The sequence below is a fragment of the Anomaloglossus baeobatrachus genome, chromosome 2 (assembly GCF_048569485.1).
Source record: "Anomaloglossus baeobatrachus isolate aAnoBae1 chromosome 2, aAnoBae1.hap1, whole genome shotgun sequence".
Lineage (NCBI taxonomy): Eukaryota > Metazoa > Chordata > Amphibia > Anura > Aromobatidae > Anomaloglossus > Anomaloglossus baeobatrachus.
In genome coordinates this window covers 585,332,925-585,352,385 of record NC_134354.1, presented here as the reverse complement: position 1 = coordinate 585,352,385, position 19,461 = coordinate 585,332,925, and the positions used below count along the sequence as shown (strand labels likewise).

The 19,461-nt window shown below is 53.1% G+C and overlaps 1 protein-coding gene across 1 annotated transcript in view; it reads right to left on the bottom strand.

The window, feature by feature from the left end:
* RBM26 (RNA binding motif protein 26) overlaps positions 1-19,461 on the bottom strand; it is a 252,850-nt gene that overhangs the window by 106,295 nt on the left and 127,094 nt on the right. Inside the window, exon 13 of the mRNA XM_075336770.1 lies at positions 19,143-19,310. Within this exon, the coding sequence (XP_075192885.1) occupies positions 19,143-19,310 (168 nt within the window). The remainder of the gene's footprint in view (positions 1-19,142; positions 19,311-19,461) is intronic.

Sequence of the window (19,461 nt, the reverse complement as noted above, 5' to 3'; positions counted from 1 at the left end):
ATGGCTGCCGGCGTCTTCCCCAGCTCGTGTGAGGAGGGGCGGGCCGTGGGCGTGCCCCCAAGTCAGAGCGGGAATCCGGCGTCCGACAGTGTGCAGTGAGAGGGCTGGAGCATGTAAATACGGCTCCAGCCCTCGGCGCTGCTGATTGCTCAGCGTCTGTCCCCTTCCCTGAGTGACAGGGAGGGGGCGGGAACGAAGCGGCACTAGGCCGCAGAAGCCGGGGACTGGATTTATAAGCGCCGCCGCCGTAAAAGCGCGGTCGGCGCCCAGTCCCCGGCGAACTACAAGTCCCAGCCGCGCCGCCGCTCCCGGAGCGTCCGGCGCGGTAGTTCCCAATACACAAAGTCACTCAGCAAAGCTGCAGTGACTGTAACCCTTTACTGTCCCCGGCGCACTAGCACACCCAGCAAGTCTGGAGTGTGCTGTGCCTGTGTGTACGGGGACACAGAGTACCTGTAATGGTGCAGGGCCATGTCCCTGAACGGTACTCCAGCTCCGTATCCAGCAGGTTCAAATGGGTCTGTGGATGGAGCCCGGCGTCAGAGCTTTGAGGCCGGCAGGATCCCACTTCCTCAGAGCCCCCCAGGGGGATGTGGAAGGAAAGCAGCATGTGGGCTCCAGCCTCCGTACCAGCAATAGGTACCTCAACCTTACAACACCATCAACGGGTGAGAAGGGAGCATGCTGGGGGCCCTATATGGGCCCTCTTTTCTTCCATCCGAAATAGTCAGCAGCTACTGCTGACTAAAATCTGTGGAGCTATGCATGGATGTCTGACCTCCTTCGCACAAAGCTTGAAAACTGGAGAACCCGTGATACCACGGGGGGGTATAGCCAGAAGGGGAGGGGCCTTGCACTTTTTAGTGTAGTGCTTTGTGTGGCCTCCGGAGGCAGTAGCTATACCCCAATCGTCTGGGTCTCCCAATAGAGCGCTGAAGAAAGGCATGAAAAACTGCAAAAAAAAAAAAAAAAAAGAGAAAAGCCACATGGGCACATGGCCTAAAGAGATGCAGGTCTAACCCCTTCGACCTACACTTATCTCCAGAACACTGTCCACTGAGCTCAGAATAGTGACACAGTCACTGAGACTGGAAAGGTGGCCTCACCTAGACTTTCTGTTCTTAACCCCTTCAGAATGTAAAATTACATTCTGCTTATGCTGCTTATCCATAGGAGGACACTAAGTAGATGCAAAGATGTTAGCTCCTCCCCTGCAGTATACACCCCCTGGCCAAGCCAGGCTACTTCAGTTTTAGTACACAAGCAGTAGGAGAATAAGTAACAAAAAACGTGAGTGAATACTCATAACAAAAAAGTACTGAGACAGAAAAAAGCTAAGGCCCAACAGGGCAAAAGGGAGGGTGCTGTGTCCCCCAATGATGGCTAAGAGAAAACGATTTTACGGTGAGTACACAAAAATCCGTTCTTCTCTGACGCCTCATTGGGGGACACAGGACCATGGGACGTCCTAAAGCAGTCCATGGGTGGGTAAACAATAAACAACGCAACCCAAGGACTAGGAACCAGTCCCAGATAGCCAGGAGCGCCTACTGAGATAGTGGAGTACCTATCGTTTGCAGAATTTTCCTACCTAGGTTCGCCTCAGCCGAAGCCTGGGTATGGACTCAGTAATGCTTTGAAACAGTATGTAGGCAAGACCAGGTCGCAGCCTTACACCTCTGTTCCACTGAAGCCTGATGCCTAATGGCCCAAGATGCGCCAACTGCTCGCGTGGAATGAGTCCGCAGCCCACTAGGAATGGGCTTGAGTTGCAAGCGGTAGACCTCCTGGATCACAGAGCGAATCCAGCGAGCCTGCGTTGCCTATGAAGCTGCCTCTCCTTTCTTAGGCCTTTCAAGAATGATGAACAAGGAGTCTATGTTCCTAAAGGGGCTGTCCTAGGTACGTAATATCTGAGAGCCCTCACAAGGTCTAGCGAATATAGAACCCTTTCCACCCTATGGACTGGGTGTGGACAAAAGGAAGGCAGAACAATGTCCTCGTTCATATGAAACGGGGAAGTAACCTTCGGAAAAAAATCCGGAAGGGGGCGTAGAACCACCTTGTCCTGATGAAAGATCAGAAAGGGTTCGCGGCAAGAGAGTGCTGCCAGTTCCGAAACTTGTCTGATGGACGTAATCGCCACTAAGAATGTTACCTTCCAGGACAGAAGAGCAAGAGAAGATTCCTTAAGAGGTTCAAAAGGGGACCTCTGGATACCGTCCAAAACGAGATTGAGGTCCCATGGGTCCAGCGACCGTTTATATAGGGAAACTAGATGGGAAACACCCTTGAGGACAGTCTTGACTTGCGGATTGCAAGCTAGGCAGTATTGATAGAATATCGAGAGAGATGAAACCTGCCCCTTAAGGGAGCGGAGGGCCAACCCCTTTTGCAACCTGACTGCAAATAAAAAAAAAAAAAATCAAGAATTCTGGGGATCGCCAGAGGCATAGGTTGGACATTAAATTCCCTGCACTGGGAAAGAAGGGAATTTTGTTTACTTACCGTAAATTCCTTTTCTTCTAGCTCCAATTGGGAGACCCAGACAATTGGGTGTATAGCTTATGCCTCCGGAGGTCACACAAAGTATTACACTAAAAGTGTAAAGCCCCTCCCCTTCAGCCTATACACCCCCCGTACTGCTACGGGCTCATCAGTTTTGGTGCAAAAGCCCGAAGGAGGAAAAAATTATAAACTGGTTTAAAGTAAATTCAATCCGAAGGAATATCGGAGAACTGAAACCATTTAACATGAACAACATGTGTTATACAAAAAACAGGGGCGGGTGCTGGGTCTCCCAATTGGAGCTAGAAGAAAAGGAATTTACGGTAAGTAAACAAAATTCCCTTCTTCTTTGTCGCTCCTAATTGGGAGACCCAGACAATTGGGACGTCCAAAAGCAGTCCCTGGGTGGGTAAATAATACCTCATAATAGAGCCGTAACGGCTCCGTCCTACAGGTGGGCAACTGCCGCCTGAAGGACTCGCCTACCTAGGCTGGCATCTGCCAAAGCATAGGTATGCACCTGATAGTGCTTCGTGAAAGTGTGCAGGCTCAACCAGGTAGCTGCCTGACACACCTGCTGAGCCGTAGCCTGGTGTCGCAAGGCCCAGGACGCTCCCACGGCCCTGGTAGAATGGGCCTTCAGTCCTGAGGGAACCGGAAGCCCCGAGGAACGGTAAGCTTCGAGAATTGGTTCCTTGATCCACCGAGCCAGGGTTGACTTGGAAGCTTGTGTCCCTTTACGCTGACTAGCGACAAGGACAAAGAGGGCATCCGAGCGGCGCAGGGGCGCCGTTCGAGAAAAGTAGATCTTGGCGGACGTAGGTTTCCTAGCCTGTCTCATAGTGGCAATGACCTCTTGAGATAATCCTGAAGACGCTAGGATCCAGGACTCAATGGCCACACAGTCAGGTTGAGGGCCGCAGAATTCAGGTGGAAAAACGGCCCTTGAGACAGCAAATCTGGTCGGTCTGGCAGTGCCCACGGTTGGCCGACCGTGAGATGCCACAGATCCGGGTACCACGACCTCCTCGGCCAGTCTGGAGCGACGAGGATGACGCGGCGGCAGTCGGCCCTGATCTTGCGTAACACTCTGGGCAACAGTGCCAGAGGAGGAAACACATAAGGAAGCCGAAACTGCGACCAATCCTGAACTAAGGCGTCTGCCGCCAGAGCTCTGTGATCTTGAGATCGAGCCATGAATGTTGGGACCTTGTTGTTGTGCCGTGACGCCATTAGGTCGACGTCCGGCATCCCCCAGCGGCAACAGATCTCCTGAAACACGTCCGGGTGAAGGGACCATTCCCCTGCGTCCATGCCCTGGCGACTGAGAAAGTCTGCTTCCCAGTTTTCTACGCCCGGGATGTGAACTGCGGATATGGTGGATGCTGTGGCTTCCACCCACAGCAGAATCCGCCGGACTTCCTGGAAGGCTTGCCGACTGCGTGTCCCACCTTGGTGGTTGATGTAAGCCACCGCTGTGGAGTTGTCCGACTGAATTCGGATCTGCTTGCCTTCCAGCCACTGCTGGAACGCTTTTAGGGCAAGATACACTGCCCTGATCTCCAGAACATTGATCTGAAGTGAGGACTCTTGCTGAGTCCACGTACCCTGAGCCCTGTGGTGGAGAAAAACTGCTCCCCACCCTGACAGACTCGCGTCCGTCGTGACCACCGCCCAGGATGGGGGTAGGAAGGATTTCCCCTTCGATAATGAAGTGGGAAGAAGCCACCACCGAAGGGAAGCTTTGGTTGCCTGAGAGAGGGAAACGTTCCTGTCTAGGGACGTCGGCATCCTGTCCCACTTGCGTAGGATGTCCCATTGAAGTGGACGCAGGTGAAACTGCGCGAAAGGGACTGCTTCCATTGCTGCCACCATCTTCCCCAGGAAGTGCATGAGGCGCCTCAAGGGGTGTGACCGACCTTGAAGGAGAGATTGCACCCCTGTCTGTAGTGAACGCTGTTTGTCCAGCGGAAGCTTCACTATCGCTGGAAGAGTGTGAAACTCCATGCCAAGATATGTCAGCGATTGGACCGGTGTCAGATTTGACTTTGGAAAATTGATGATCCACCCGAAACTCTGGAGAATCTCCAGTGTAACGTTGAGGCTGTGTTGGCATGCCTCTTGAGAGGGTGCCTTGACCAGCAGATCGTCTAAGTAAGGTATCACTGAGTGACCCTGAGAGTGGAGGACCGCAACTACTGTAGCCCTGACCTTGGTGAAAACCCTTGGGGCTGTCGCCAGGCCGAACGGCAGTGCCGCGAACTGAAGGTGTTCGTCTCCTATGGCGAAGCGCAAGAAGCGCTGATGCTCTGGAGCAATTGGTACGTGGAGATAAGCATCCTTGATATCGATCGATGCTAGGAAATCTCCTTGGGACATTGAGGCGATGACGGAGCGGAGGGATTCCATTCGGAACCGCCTGGTCCTTACGTGTTTGTTGAGCAGTTTTAGGTCCAAAACAGGACGGAAGGACCCGTCCTTCTTTGGAACCACAAACAGGTTGGAGTAGAAACCGTGGCCCTGTTGCTGAAGAGGAACCGGGACCACCACTCCTTCTGCCTTCAGAATGCCCACCGCCTGCAGAAGAGCCTCGGCTCGCTCGGGAGGCGGAGATGTTCTGAAGAATCGAGTCGGAGGACGAGAGCTGAACTCTATCCTGTAACCGTGAGACAAAATGTCTCTCACCCAACGGTCTTTTACTTGTGGCAGCCAGGTGTCGCAAAAGCGGGAGAGCCTGCCACCGACCGAGGATGCGGTGTGAGGAGGCCGTAAGTCATGAGGAAGCCGCCTTAGTAGCGGCACCTCCGGCGGTCTTTTTAGGGCGTGATTTAGACCGCCATGCGTCGGAGTTCCTCTGATCCTTCTGAGGCCTTTTGGACGAGGAGAATTGGGACCTGCCCGCACCCCGAAAGGACCGAAACCTCGACTGTCCCCTCCTCTGTTGGGGTGTTTTTGGTTTGGCCTGGGGTAAGGATGTTTCCTTTCCCTTGGATTGTTTGATGATTTCATCCAATCTCTCACCAAACAAACGGTCGCCAGAAAATGGCAATCCAGTTAAGCACTTTTTTGGAAGCCGAATCTGCCTTCCATTCCCGCAGCCACAAGGCCCTGCGTATTGCCACCGAATTGTCGGCTGCAACCGCCGTACGGCTCGCAGAGTCCAGGACAGCATTAATAGCGTAGGACGCAAATGCTGACGTTTGAGAGGTTATAGACGCCACCCGCGGCGCAGACGTACGTGTGAGTGCGTCAATTTGCGCCTGACCAGCTGAGATAGCTTGGAGTGCCCATACGGCTGCGAATGCTGGAGCAAAAGACGCGCCGATAGCTTCATAGATGGATTTCAACCAGAGCGCCATCTGTCTGTCAGTGGCATCCTTGAGTGAAGCTCCATCTTCCACTGCAACTATGGATCTAGCCGCAAGTCTGGAGATTGGAGGATCCACCTTGGGACACTGCGTCCAGCCCTTGACCACGTCAGGGGGGAAAGGGTAACGTGTATCCTTAAGGCGCTTGGAAAAACGCTTATCTGGACAAGCTCGGTGTTTCTGGACTGCCTCTCTGAAGTCAGAGTGGTCCAGAAACATACTCTTTGTACGCTTGGGAAACCTGAAACGGAATTTCTCCTGCTGAGAAGCCGACTCCTCCACTGGAGGAGCTGAGGGAGAAATATCCAACATTTCATTGATGGACGCAATAAGATCATTCACTATGGCGTCCCCATCAGGAGTATCAAGGTTGAGAGCGGCTTCAGGATCAGAATCCTGATCAGCTACCTCCGCTTCATCATACAGAGAGTCCTCTCGCTGAGACCCTGAACATTGTGATGATGTCGAGGGGATATCATAGCGAGCTCGCTTAATCGGTCTGGGGCTGCGGTCCGTGTCAGAGACCTCACCCTGGGATCCATGAGACACCCCGGGAGGACATTGCTGTTCCAACTGAGGGGGACCAGGGGGCAATGATTCCACAGTGCCCCTGGCTTGAGATGCCGGCCTGGACTGCAAGGCTTCTAATATCTTAGCCATAGTCTCAGAAAGTCTTTCAGTAAAAACTGCAAACTCCGTCCCTGTCACCTGGACAGTGTTAACAGGTGGTTCTCCCTGGGCCGCCCTTAGCAGAGGCTCCGGCTGAGAAAGTGCCACAGGGGCCGAGCATTGCACACAATGAGGGTCAGTGGAACCTGCCGGCAGTATAGCCGTACATGCTGCACAGGCAGCATAGTAAGTCTGTGCTTTGGCACCCTTGCTATTTGTGGACGACATGCTGTTGTCTCCTCTGAGCAATACAGGAGGGTATATAGACAAAAATCAACAGTGCACCATACAGTGTAAAGTATAGTCTATAATCATGTAATCTATACGTACACTTCTGCACTAGTGGGGCTAGCACCACAGGTGCTGCTTACCGCCTTCGGAAAGCGGTTGTGTGGGCACCAGAAATCCTGCCTGGGTCTCCCTGAGCTTGTCTCTCCTCTCCAGCGTTAGCAGAGCTGAGAGGAATGGCTGCCGGCGTCCTGAGGAGAGGAGGGAGCCGTGGGCGTGACCCAGAAAAGTGCGGGAACTGGTGCCCCACTGTGCAGAGTGAGGGGGGTGGAGTATGCAAAGCATGCTCCAGCCCTCAGTGCTGCCGTCCTGTACAGCGTCCCGCCCTTCCCCTGACTGGCAGGGCTGGGGGCGGGAAGAAAACGAGACTAGGCCGCAAAAGCCGGGGACTCGAGTTATAAGCGCGGCCGCCGTATAAGCGCGGTCGGCGCGGAAGTCCCCGGCGCACTAACAGTCCCAGCCGCGCCGCAGTGATAACCATGGCAGCGGCGGTCAGCGCGGCAGTCCCCCTACACGAACACACTCAGCGACGCTGAAGTGTGTAATGGCACAAACGCAGTCAGCGCTGCTGTCCCCGGTGCACTAGCACACCCAGCAATGCTGGAGTGTTGCTGTGCGCGGTCCCCACGGGGACACAGAGTACCTCAAAGTAGCAGGGCCATGTCCCTGAACGATACTCGGCTCCTATCCAGCATGGTCCTCAGGAGCTGTGGATGGAGCACGGTCTCATGTGCCTGGAGACCGATAGGATCCCACTTCACCCAGAGCCCTAATTGAGGGATGGGGAAGGAAAGCAGCATGTGGGCTCCAGCCTCCGTACCCGCAATGGATACCTCAACCTTAACAACACCGCCGACAAGAGTGGGGTGAGAAGGGAGCATGCTGGGGGCCCTGTTATGGGCCCTCTTTTCTTCCATCCGACATAGTCAGCAGCTGCTGCTGACTAAGCTGTGGAGCTATGCGTGCATGTCTGACCTCCTTCGCACAAAGCATAAAAACTGATGAGCCCGTAGCAGTACGGGGGGTGTATAGGCTGAAGGGGAGGGGCTTTACACTTTTAGTGTAATACTTTGTGTGACCTCCGGAGGCATAAGCTATACACCCAATTGTCTGGGTCTCCCAATTAGGAGCGACAAAGAAGGAAAGTTTTTCACGTACGGTGGTAATAACGGGATGAAGGCCGGCTTTCGGGCACCGTACATGGTGGAGATGACCGCAAGAGAGAATCTCGCTCTTGTTAAAGTCCAGGTCTCAATGGCCAGGCCGTCAGCTTCAGGGCTCTGGAGTTCTGATGGGAAATGGGCCCTTGGGTCAGCAGGTCTGGGATGCTTACGAGGCGCCATGAGCAATTGTACTAATTCAGCATACCAGGCGCACCTGGGCTAGTCCGGTGCTATTAGTATCACCGGGACTCCTTCTGCCTTGATCTTTCTGATTACTCGCGGCAGCAGGGGCAGAGGCGAAAAACATATAAGGCAGAGTGAAACGACTTCAGGAGACTAGAGCATCCGCGCCAATGGACTGTGGATCCCTTGACCTGGCTAAGAACACGGGTACCTTTGCGTTCAACCTTGAGGCCATTAGATCCACGTCTGGTGTACTCCAGTGAGTGCAGATGTGTGGGAACACTTCTGGGTGGAGAAACCACTCTCTGGCAGCCAGGCCTTGGCGACTTAGAAAGTCCGCAGCCCAGTTCTCTACTCCCGGTATGTGTAAAGCTGAAAAACACGGACCCCCGTCGATTCGGCCCAGGTGAGGATCCGGAGGACCTCGAGATAAGCTGTCTTGCTGCTGGTACCTCCCTGATGATTGACCTACGCCACAGCTGTTGCATTGTCCAATTGGACCCGAATCAAACGACCTGCTAGCAGAAGGGGGGAATAACCTGAGCGCGAGAAGATCGCGCTGATTTTCAGGATGATTTTCCTGGGGTGTCCAACGTCCCGAAGCAGTGTGGAGCCAGTACGCTGCTCCCCAGACTAAGAGGCTGACGTCCGTGGTCAGGAGTAGCCAGTCCACTTGGGGGAGAAAAACTCCTTCTCGATATGGAAGAGGACTGAAGCCACCAGCAAAGCGCATACCTGACTGAAGGTGCCAGGTGAAAAATTCGTCCAAGGAAAAGGGGCTCTTCTCCCAGGCAGCTAGAAGCGCAAGCTGCAGTGGGCGGTGGTGTGGCTAACCGAGCAGCACTGCCTCTATAGCCGACGCTATCCTACCTAGCACTCTCATACTGAATCGTATGGAGCGAGAGGAGTACGTAGAGGGCAGTGTACCGCTTGTTGTAGAGCAGTCACCTTGTCTTGAGGGGAAAATATCAAGCCCCGAAGAGTGTCCAGGGATATGGCCAGGGAGGTGACGGATTTTGACGGGACCGGGGATGATTTGACTGGAGTCAGAAGCCGCCCTAAGCGGGATAGGGTGCCCACAGAGATCTGCACGCTGGTTGAGCCCTTCATGAGGAGGTCATCCAAGCAAGGCAGAACAGCCACTCTCCTGGCGTGAAGGGCACTCATGGCGGCCGCCATGACCTTAGTTAAGACCCTTGGTGCCGTGGCAGAGCCGAGGTTAGGGCCACAAATGAAAACAAGAAGTCCTTAACCACGAAGCGGAGGAACTTTTGGTGAGCTGGAGCGATGGGTATTGTGCAGGTACGCATCCCTGATAGCTAGGGAGGCAAGGAATTCTCCTTCGACCATAAAGGTAATAATGGACCCTAGGAAGTCCATTCTGAATCTCCTTACGTGTACATGTTTGCTCAGGTGTTAGAGGTCCAGGATGGGACGAACTGACCCGTCCTTTTTTGAGAACCACGAGAGGTTGGAATAGAAGGCCTTGAACTTTTCGCCGTCCGGATTAGGTACCATCACCCCCGCCGTTTGGAGGGAGTGGATTGCTGAGGAGAAGGCCTCGTGGTGTTTTGGAGCCTTTGGGGTGGGAGGGCTGGGGGGGGGGGGGGGGGGGGTTTGAGAGAAAAGACTGACCAGGGGATCGGGTCCAGAATTTAATGTGGTAACCGGAAGACACAAGGTATCACACCCATTTGTGGTCTGAGGCGGTGGCCCAGATGGAGGAGGACGAGACTCCTCGGTCTTTGTCTAGACTGCAAGGACGAGGTGGACTCGAGGAGGGCTGAGAAGGTTGGGCCCTGCGTGTCTAGTAAAAAACATCCTGGGCTAGAGTTGGGGGAGGGAGGTACTCTTTTCCTCCCGTGGTGTCAGACAAAAAAAAGAGCCTGTCCAGACGATCGGCAAACCATCTGTCTGGAAAGGAGTACTGTGAGAGGCTTCTTAGAGACAGAGTCCGCTCTCCATTTTCGGAACCAGAGGGCCTTACAGATGGCTATGGTATTTGAGGCGGCAATAACTGCGCAGGTAGCAGCGCCGAGGGAGGCCTGCATGAGGTACTCTGCCGCCGCAGCAATGTGAACTGTTACATCTGTGAGGGTCTGAGGGAAACTGGTAGTCCTGGTGCCTGTGCGACCCACACGGAAGGGGAGAGGGACCCGCGGCCTCGAGGCAGAGCGATCGAGCTGCTCCACTTATCTGTATGTCTGGTCCTTGAAGGAGGATCCATCAAGTAAAAGACAGGAGTGGTCCTTCAGGCAGGCGGAAGCCGGGTGAGGGTACACCAAGGCCGGATCAGCCCAGCCCAGCCCTTAGAGACAGCTAAGCCGAAGGAGTACTGGGACTCCATGAGTTTACGGATACCGAAGCGGCGTTAAAATCCCTTTTTTTTTTTTGAGGTTTCTTCACCCTTTTAAAAGGAGACCGCAGGGTCAGTAATAATGGATGGGAGATCTTCCACATGCAGAGTTTTGGTTGATTGCTGCAATAAGTCCATCGCAGCTTGATCGCTCGAGGAGGTTGAAACCAAGGAATCATCCCGGTACAAACATCATTCCCCTTCCTCCGGCTCCTCAGAGACCGAGGAACATGTGGGAGAACCCCATCTGTGTACCCCAGAGGGAGAACCATGGGGGTCATGCCCTTTTTCTGATCTGCAACCGATGAAGCAGAGGGCTGATTCTTATCAGAAGGACCCTCTATAGAGGTGTCATCAGGCTGCGTTCTGTCCAGGGGCCCCGAAGGGTGTGAGGACAATGTTGCATAGTCAGCACCAGGTTCTGGGAACTGTGCCCATTCCGGGGGACTGGGAGCCGTAGGCTCTGGGCTGGCAGCGGTTGCTGCGGTGGTGGCGGGGGAGGAAGGGGGGGCTAAGCTACAGGGGCACCGGACTCACAGAAGGAAGAGGTGCTATCATCCCGTAGTAGCTCAGCGTCTTATAGTTGTTGCTGTAGTTGTGCAGGGCGTAAAACATGTGACTGCAGCCCCTGGCTGATGAGCCACAAACTGATTGTAATGAGGGAGCATTGCTCTGCATAGCTAATATGCAAGTGAAGCTATAACTCACCCAGAACACTGATAGCCCTTCCCCCCCCCCTCTTCCTGTGTCACAGTTCCTGTGGGAATGAGGAAGCCAGCTCTGAGACACGCCCACAGGCTCTGATCACAACAAGAGGGAGCAATGCTCTGCAGATCCTGTGTGAGGGGGGGCGTGGCTTATCGAGTGTTGGAGAGGACGGGGCTTAGCTCTGACAAGAAGGCATGAGAAAATATAATAAACAAAAAAAAACAAAAAATGGTGGGAAGGGACTCCCCTTCCCTCCTCCAGCCCTGCACAACAATGGTGGACAGAAAAACCTCTATAAGTCTACCACAGCTGCGGCTGCACCGAGTTCTGGGAGCTCTCCCCTCCCCCCGCCACAGGTGGAATGCTATGCAGGAGTCTGCAATCACAGCCCATGTGCATCCAGTCAGTGTGACCTTTGCTTCAATTTCCTGTCAGGGAGCCAGTGTGCAGATTCTGACGCCTGCTGTGCCCGGTCACAGAACTTGTATCAACTCAGACCCTGCCAGAGGGAGTGAGGAAGTTTTCATCTGCTCTGGAAAAATCGGAATGATCTCACCTCAGCTCCTGTGGAGATGGCAGTCTGATGGAGAAGGCAGTCTGATGCCTGGTCACACTTGGTGCAGAACGTGTATCAACTCAGAGCCTGCAAGAGGGGCTGAGGAAGTTTTCATCTGCTCTGGGCTCTGGAAAATCAGTGCCATGAGACCTGTCGTCCAGTGAGTAACAGCCCAGGATCCAGCGTCGCAGGAGGGGGTACGGGGAGGCGATACTCCGCGTTCCCGCCTGTTGATGGTTTTGGGAAATCGGTCCCCGAAGGAATCGTCGCCCTCTAAAAACAAAAAATTCTTGCTGCAGTAGTCTGCAGAGATGTGCTATACACACTGTGCTTAGACACTAAGCTAAAACTGAAGTAGCCTGGCTTGGCCAGGGGGTGTATACTGCAGGGGAGGAGCTAACATCTTTGCATCTACTTAGTGTCCTCCTATGGATAAGCATGGACCATGGTCCTGTGTCCCCCAATGAGGCGTCAGAGGAATGAACTTTCCTTTGCAAAATTTGTGAATTTATTGTGTGGCGACAGAAATAAATCGAAGTTTCGGCTGTACAAGGCCTTTGTCACATACAGTAGCTCCAAAGAAGGATTTTTTTTTTTTTTAAAAAAAGAAGGGAATTTTGTTACTTACCGTAAATTCCTTTTCTTCTAGCTCCTATTGGGAGACCCAGACGATTGGGTGTATAGCTACTGCCTCCGGAGGCCACACAAAGCATTCCACTAAAAAGTGTAAGGCCCCTCCCCTTCTGGCTATACACCCCCAGTGGGATCACTGGCTCACCAGTTTTAGTGCAAAAGCAAGAAGGAGGAAAGCCAATAACTGGTTTAAACAAATTCACTCCGAAGTAACATCGGAGAACTGAAAACCATTCAACATGAACAACATGTGTACCCGAAAACAACCAAAAATCCCGAAGGACAACAGGGCGGGTGCTGGGTCTCCCAATAGGAGCTAGAAGAAAAGGAATTTACAGTAAGTAACAAAATTCCCTTCTTCTTCGGCGCTCCATTGGGAGACCCAGACGATTGGGACGTCCAAAAGCTGTCCCTGGGTGGGTAAAGAAATACCTCATGTTAGAGCTGCAAGACAGCCTTCCCCTACGGGGAGGCAACTGCCGCCTGCAGGACTCTTCTACCTAGGCTGGCGTCCGCCGAAGCATAGGTATGCACCTGATAATGTTTGGTGAAAGTGTGCAGACTCGACCAGGTAGCTGCCTGGCACACCTGTTGAGCCGTAGCCTGGTGCCGTAATGCCCAGGACGCACCCACGGCTCTGGTAGAATGGGCCTTCAGCCCTGATGAAACCGGAAGCCCAGTAGAACGGTAGGCTTCAAGGATTGGTTCCTTGATCCATTGAGCCAGGGTGGATGTTGCAGCCTGCGATCCCTTGCGCTGACCAGTGACAAGGACAAAGAGTGCATCCGAGCGGCGCAGGAGCGCCGTGCGGGAATGTAGATTCTGGGTGCTCTACACCAGATCCAACAATGCAAAGCCATTACATATCGATGAAATGGAGAAAAGGAAGGTAAGGAGATATCCTGATTGTGATAAAAAGGGGATACCACCTTAGGGAGAAACTCTGGGATCGGACGCAGCACTACCTTATCTTGGTGAACACCAGGAAGGGAGCTCTGGATGACCGCGCTGCTAGTTCTGACACTCTCCGAAGAGACGTGACCGCTACCAGAAAGGCCACTTTCTGTGAAAGTCGAGAAAGTGAAAACAACCCTCAGAGGCTCGAAGGGCGGCTCCTAGAGAGCAATTAATACCCTGTGCAGATCCCATGGGTCTGACGGCCTCTTGTACGGAGGGACAATGTGATAATCCCCCTGCAGGAACGTGCGTACCTGAGGAAGTCGTACTAGGCGCTTCTGAAAGAATACCGACAGCGCTGCGACTTGTCCTTTAAGGGAGCCGAGCGACAAACCTTTTCCCAATCCAGATGCAGGAAGGGGGGAAAAAAGGAGACAATGCAAATGGCCAGGGAGACACTCCCTAAGCAGAGCACCAAGATAAGAATAACTTCCACGTCTTGTGGGAGATTTTGGCAGACGTCGGCTTCCTAGCCCGTCTCATGGTGGCAATGACGTCTTGAGATAATCCTGAAGACGCTAGGATCTCGGACTCGATGGCCACACAGTCCGGATCAGGGCCGTAGAATTCAGTGGAAAGAACGGCCCTTGGGACAGTAAGTCTGGCCGGTCTGAGAGTGCCCACGGTTGGCCGACCGTGAGATGCCACAGATCCGGGACCACGACCTCCTCGGTCAGTCTGAGACGACGAGGATGGCGCGGCGGCAAGCGGAGCTGAGCTTGCGTAGCACTCTGGGCAACAGTGCCAGAGTAGGAAACACATAGGGTAGCTGGAACTGCGACCAATCCTGAACTAGGGCGCCTGCCGCCAGAGCTCTTTGCTCGTGAGACCGCGCCATGAAAATCGGGACCTTGTTGTTGTGCCGAGACGCCATTAGGTCGACGTCCGGCATCCTCCAGCGGCTACAGATTTCCTGACACCATACTGGGTGCAGAGGCCATTCCCCTGCGTCCATGCCCAGGCGACTGAGGAAGTCTGCTTCCCAATTTTCTACGCCCGGGATGTGAACTGCGGATATGGTGGATGCTCTGTCCCCCACCCACATCAGAATCCGCCGGATTGCCTGGTAGGCTTGGCGATGCGTGTTCCGCCTTGGTGGGCGATGTCTGCCACCGCTGTGGAATTGTCCGACTGAATTCGGATCTGTTTTCCTTCCAGCCACTGCTGGAAGGCTTGCAGGGCAAGATGCACTGCCCAGATTTCCAGAACATTGATCTGAAGGATGGACTCCTCTGGAGAGAGTCCTTGACCGTCTGAGAAGGGAAACGTTCCTTTCTAGGGACGTCGACTCCCCAACCCATTGGCAAAGCATGTCCCATTGAAGTGGACGCAGTGAAACTGCGCGAAAGTGACTGCCTCTGCATGAGGCGTCTTAAGGGGTGTGACTGGCCTTGAAGGAGAGACTGCACCCCCGTCTGTAGTGAACGCTGCTTGTCCAGCGGAAGCTTCACTATCGCTGAGGGAGTGTGAAACTCCATGCCCAGATATGTCAGCGATTGGGTCGGTGCCCGATGTAACCTTGAAAAGTTGATGATCCACCCGAAACTCTGGAGAGTCTCCAGCGCCACGTTCAGGCTGTGTCGGCATGCCTCTTGAGAGGGTGCCTTGACAAGTGGATCGTCCAGTAAGGATCACAGAGTGACCCTGAGAGTGCAGGACTGCTCCCACTGCTGCCCTGAACTTGGTGAAAACCCGTAGGGCTGTCGCCAGACCGAAGGGCAGGGCTACGCACTGAAGATGCTCGTCTTCAATAACGAAACGTAGCAAACGCTGGTGCTCTGGAGCAATCGGCACGAGGGGATAAGCATCCTGATGTCTATTGATGCTAGGAAAATCTCCTTGAGACATTGAGGCAATGACGGAGCGGAGGGTTACATCCGGAACCGCCTGGCCTTCACGTGCTTGGTGAGCAGTTTTAGGTCCAGAACGGAACGGAAAAAGCCACCCTTTTTTGGCACCCCAATAAGATTGGAGGAAAAAAACGTGTCTTGTTCCTGAAGAGGAACAGGGATTACCACTCCTTCTGCCTGCAGAAGAGCATCGGCTCGGTGGGGGGGGGGGTGGGGGAGTTCTGAAGAATCGAGCCGGAGGACGAGAACAGAGCTCTATCCTGTACACGTGAGACACAATGTCTCTCACCCACCGGTCTGTGACCTGTGGCAGCTAAATGTACCCAGAAGCGGGAGATTCTGCCACCAACCGCGGATGCGGGGAGAGAGAGCTGAAATACATGAGGAGATCGCCTTTGCAGCGGTTCCTCCTGCTGCCTTCCTTGGGCGTGAATGAGCCCGGCCGGAATCTGAGCCCCTCTGAGCCTTTTGAGCCCTTTTAGACGAGTACAATTGGGACTTGCCCGAGCCTGGGAAGGACCAACCTCGACTGTCCCCCCAGGACAGCATTACTAGGGTAAGTCGCAATGCAGACATTGCGAGGTTAAGGACACCACCTGCGGCACAGATGTACATGTGCTCAAGACCAGCTGAAATAGGTTAGGGCGCCCATACGGCTGCGAATGCCGGAGCAACCGACACGCTGATAGCTTCACAGACAGATTTCAACCAGAGGTCTATCTGTCTGTCAATGGCATCTTTAAGTGAATTCCCATCTCCCCTGCAACTATGGATCTAGCCGCAAGCCTGGAGATTGGGGGATCCACCTTTGGACCCTGGGTCCAGGGCTGTACCACATAAGGGTAAAGGGATAACGTGCATCCTTAATACGTTTGGAGAAAACGTTTATCTGGTAAGCGTGGTGTTTCTGAACTGCGTCTCTGAAGTCAGCGTGGTCAGAAAAAGTACTCAATCTACGCATGAGTACTGAAAAAGGATTTCTCCTGCTGTGAAGCTGACTCCTCCACTGGGGGAGCTGAGGGAGAAATATGCAACATTCCATTGATGGACGCTATAAGATCATTCACTATGGCGTCCCCATCCGGTGTATCCGGATTGAGAGCGGTGTCAGGACCAAAGCCCTGATCAGCTACGTCTGCCTCATCATACAGAGAGTCGTCCTGCTGGGACCTTGACCAGTGATGAAGCCGAGTGTCGTACCCAGCGAGCTAGCTTAGGCTGTCTGGGACTGCCGTCCGTGTCAGAGCCTTCACCCTGGAATGCCTGGGACCCCCCCGGAGTACTGAGTACGTTCCAAATGAGGGTGGCCAGGGAGCATTAATCAAGATTGCCCATGGCCTGTCTGGAGTGCAAAGTCTCCATCCCATGACAATCTCCGTCCCTGTCCCTGGACAGGGTTCACAGGTGGTTTCTTTGGCCACTTCTAGTAGAGACCCCGGCTGACCGAGTGCTACAGGGGAGCATTGCCCACAATGGGGGTCAGTGAAACCTGCCGGTGGAACAGTATCTGCAGGAAAAGCAGCATAGAAAGCCTGTGTTGCTTTTTTGCTGCTGTATTCTAGTCATCTATGCAATGTACAACATACAAGCATAAACACTTCAGCACATGCAATACAAGCAGCATAGAAAGCCTGTGCCTTGGCACCCTTGCTTTTTTGCTGCTGTTGTCCAGCCATCTAGGAGAATATAGCCCAGAGTAGCGACCGTACAGTGCAATGTATAGCATACAAGCATATATACAAATGAACACTTCAGCACATGCAGTACAAGCAGCCTATAAAGCCTGTGCCTTGGCACCCATGCTTTTTTGCTGCAGTTGTCCAGCCCTCTAGGAGAATATAGCCAAGAGTAGCGACCGTACAGTGCAATGTATAGCATACAAGCATAAGTACAAATGAACACTTCAGCCATGCAATACAAGCAGCCTAGAAAACCTGTGCCTTAGCACCCTTGCGTTTTTGCTGCTGTTATCTCGCCATCTAGAAGGTCATATAGCCAAAGATAGCGACCTACAGTGCAGTGTATAGCATACAAGCATAAAATACAAATGGACACTTCGGTAGTTAGTGGGGTCAGCACTTCAGGTGCTGCTTACCGCCCGCCTATAACGCGGGTGTGTGGTCGCCAGAGCCCTGTGTTGGTTGCCCAGAGCATGTCTCCGTTCCCCAGCTCGGACGGCGTGCAGGAATGGCTGCCGGCGTCCTTCTCCAGCTCGTGTGACGAGGGGCGGGCCGTGGGCGTGCCCCAGACAAGAGCGGGAAACTGGCGTCCCACTGTGTCCAGTGAAGGGGGCTAGAGAATGCAAAGCAGACTCCAGCCCTCGGCGCTGACTGTCTGTACAGCGTCCCGCCTCTCCCCTGACTGGCAGGGCTGGAGGCGGGAACGAAACGAAAACTAGGCCGCAAAGCCGGGGACTCGAGTAATAAGCGCGGCCGTCCATGTGCACGGCCAGCGCGGAAGTCCCCGGCGCACCACAAGTCCCAGCCGCGCCACAGTGTAAAAAACACCCAGCAACGGCCGGCGCGGCAGTTCCCAATACATAAAGTCACTCAGCAAAGCTGTAGTGACTAATAGCACGAGCGCTCTGCGCTGTTGCCCCCGGCGCACTAACACTCCCAGCAATGCTGGTGTGTGTGTGCGCGCTTGCCCGGGGACACAGAGTACCTTAATGTAGCAGGGCCTGTCCCTGACGATACTCAGCTCCATATCCAGCAGGTTCTCTGGGTCTGTGGATGGAGCCCGGTCTCAGTGCCTGGAGACCTGTAAGATCCCACTTCACCCAGAGCCCTGAGGGGGGATGGGGAAGGAAAACAGCATGTGGGCTCCAGCCTCCGTACCCGCAATGGGTACCTCAACCTTACAAACCGCAAGTGGGGTGAGAAGGGAGCATGCTGGGGACCCCATATGGGCCCACTTTTCTTCCATCCGACATAGTCAGCAGCTGCTGCTGACTAAACAGTGGAGCTATGCGTGGATGTCTGACCTCCTTCGCACAAAGCAGAAAACTGGTGAGCCAGTGATCCCACTGGGGGTGTATAGCCAGAAGGGGAGGGGCCTTACACTTTTTAGTGTAATGCTTTGTGTGGCCTCCGGAGGCAGTAGCTATACACCCAATCGTCTGGGTCTCCCAATGGAGCGCCGAAGAAAAAAAGAATTCAAGAGAGAATTGCACACGAATAAATTGTAAGGAAAGTCCCTAAAATGAGGTCTTATTCGTATACTTTACAATTTTTTGGTTGTAAGGACCAAGAATGTTGTTGTACCGGTGGTGGTCTCTAGTGATTAAAATTCCCAGTGGAGGGTTTCCGTAATAGATCATACCTGGTAGTTGTTTTGGATCACTAAGGCTGTAAAGGGTTAATACTTGTATAGAATAATGTTACAGGGTACCTCCATCTGATGGTTGTTTTAGATCACCAGGACCATACAGGGTTAATAGTAATGTGGTACAATAATATAGGGTGATACCATCTGCTGGTTGTTCTTTATCACCTGGAATATGGGGTTTTAGCAATTGTGCATAGTGATAAGGTGGCACATGACACTCTTGTATCTAATATTACCTATTAGCATGGTCACTCAGCCAATAAACATTTTTAATTAGATCGGGTACTTTTCACTTCCATGTATGTTGATAAGAAAAAACCTCTAGAATTGATGTGAATGTATGTGGCCACCGCACAGGATCAGGAGTACTGTCTGGTACCTGATGGCATCATCTGTGGCGCTTCTTTAGCTAGCCAGCCTGGAGCAACGTCTCATGTGCGTGTCAGGCCGGCTAATCAAAGGAAGAACTGCAGATGCGGTCAGGTAAGAGACAGCACTCCTGCTACAGTGCATCAGCCACAGACCACTGTCCAACTCTACACATCTACAGTATTACGTTTTTTTGTGTTTTCTAACCTTTGGAGAGTTTGCAGCTTGTGTTTGCTGAGCAGCGCCTTCTCTGTGCCAATACATCTTAATAAACCGGTTATTCAGAACAGCTTCGGTGCTGGAGATCGCTTTCTTTGCTTCTATATGTGTTGCAAACTGAATTAGAGCACCCTCAGGATCTCCTTCATATGCAACCTGCAAAGTAGTAAGAAATGATCATACCTACATGAGCAGTGACTGAATTCTGTCTTCTGCATTTAGACAGCTTGTAATGTCCATTTAGTTATAAAGAGGATATGGTCTCTGAATTGAAGAGCAGGTGTTACCATCATATTTCCAGCCATTT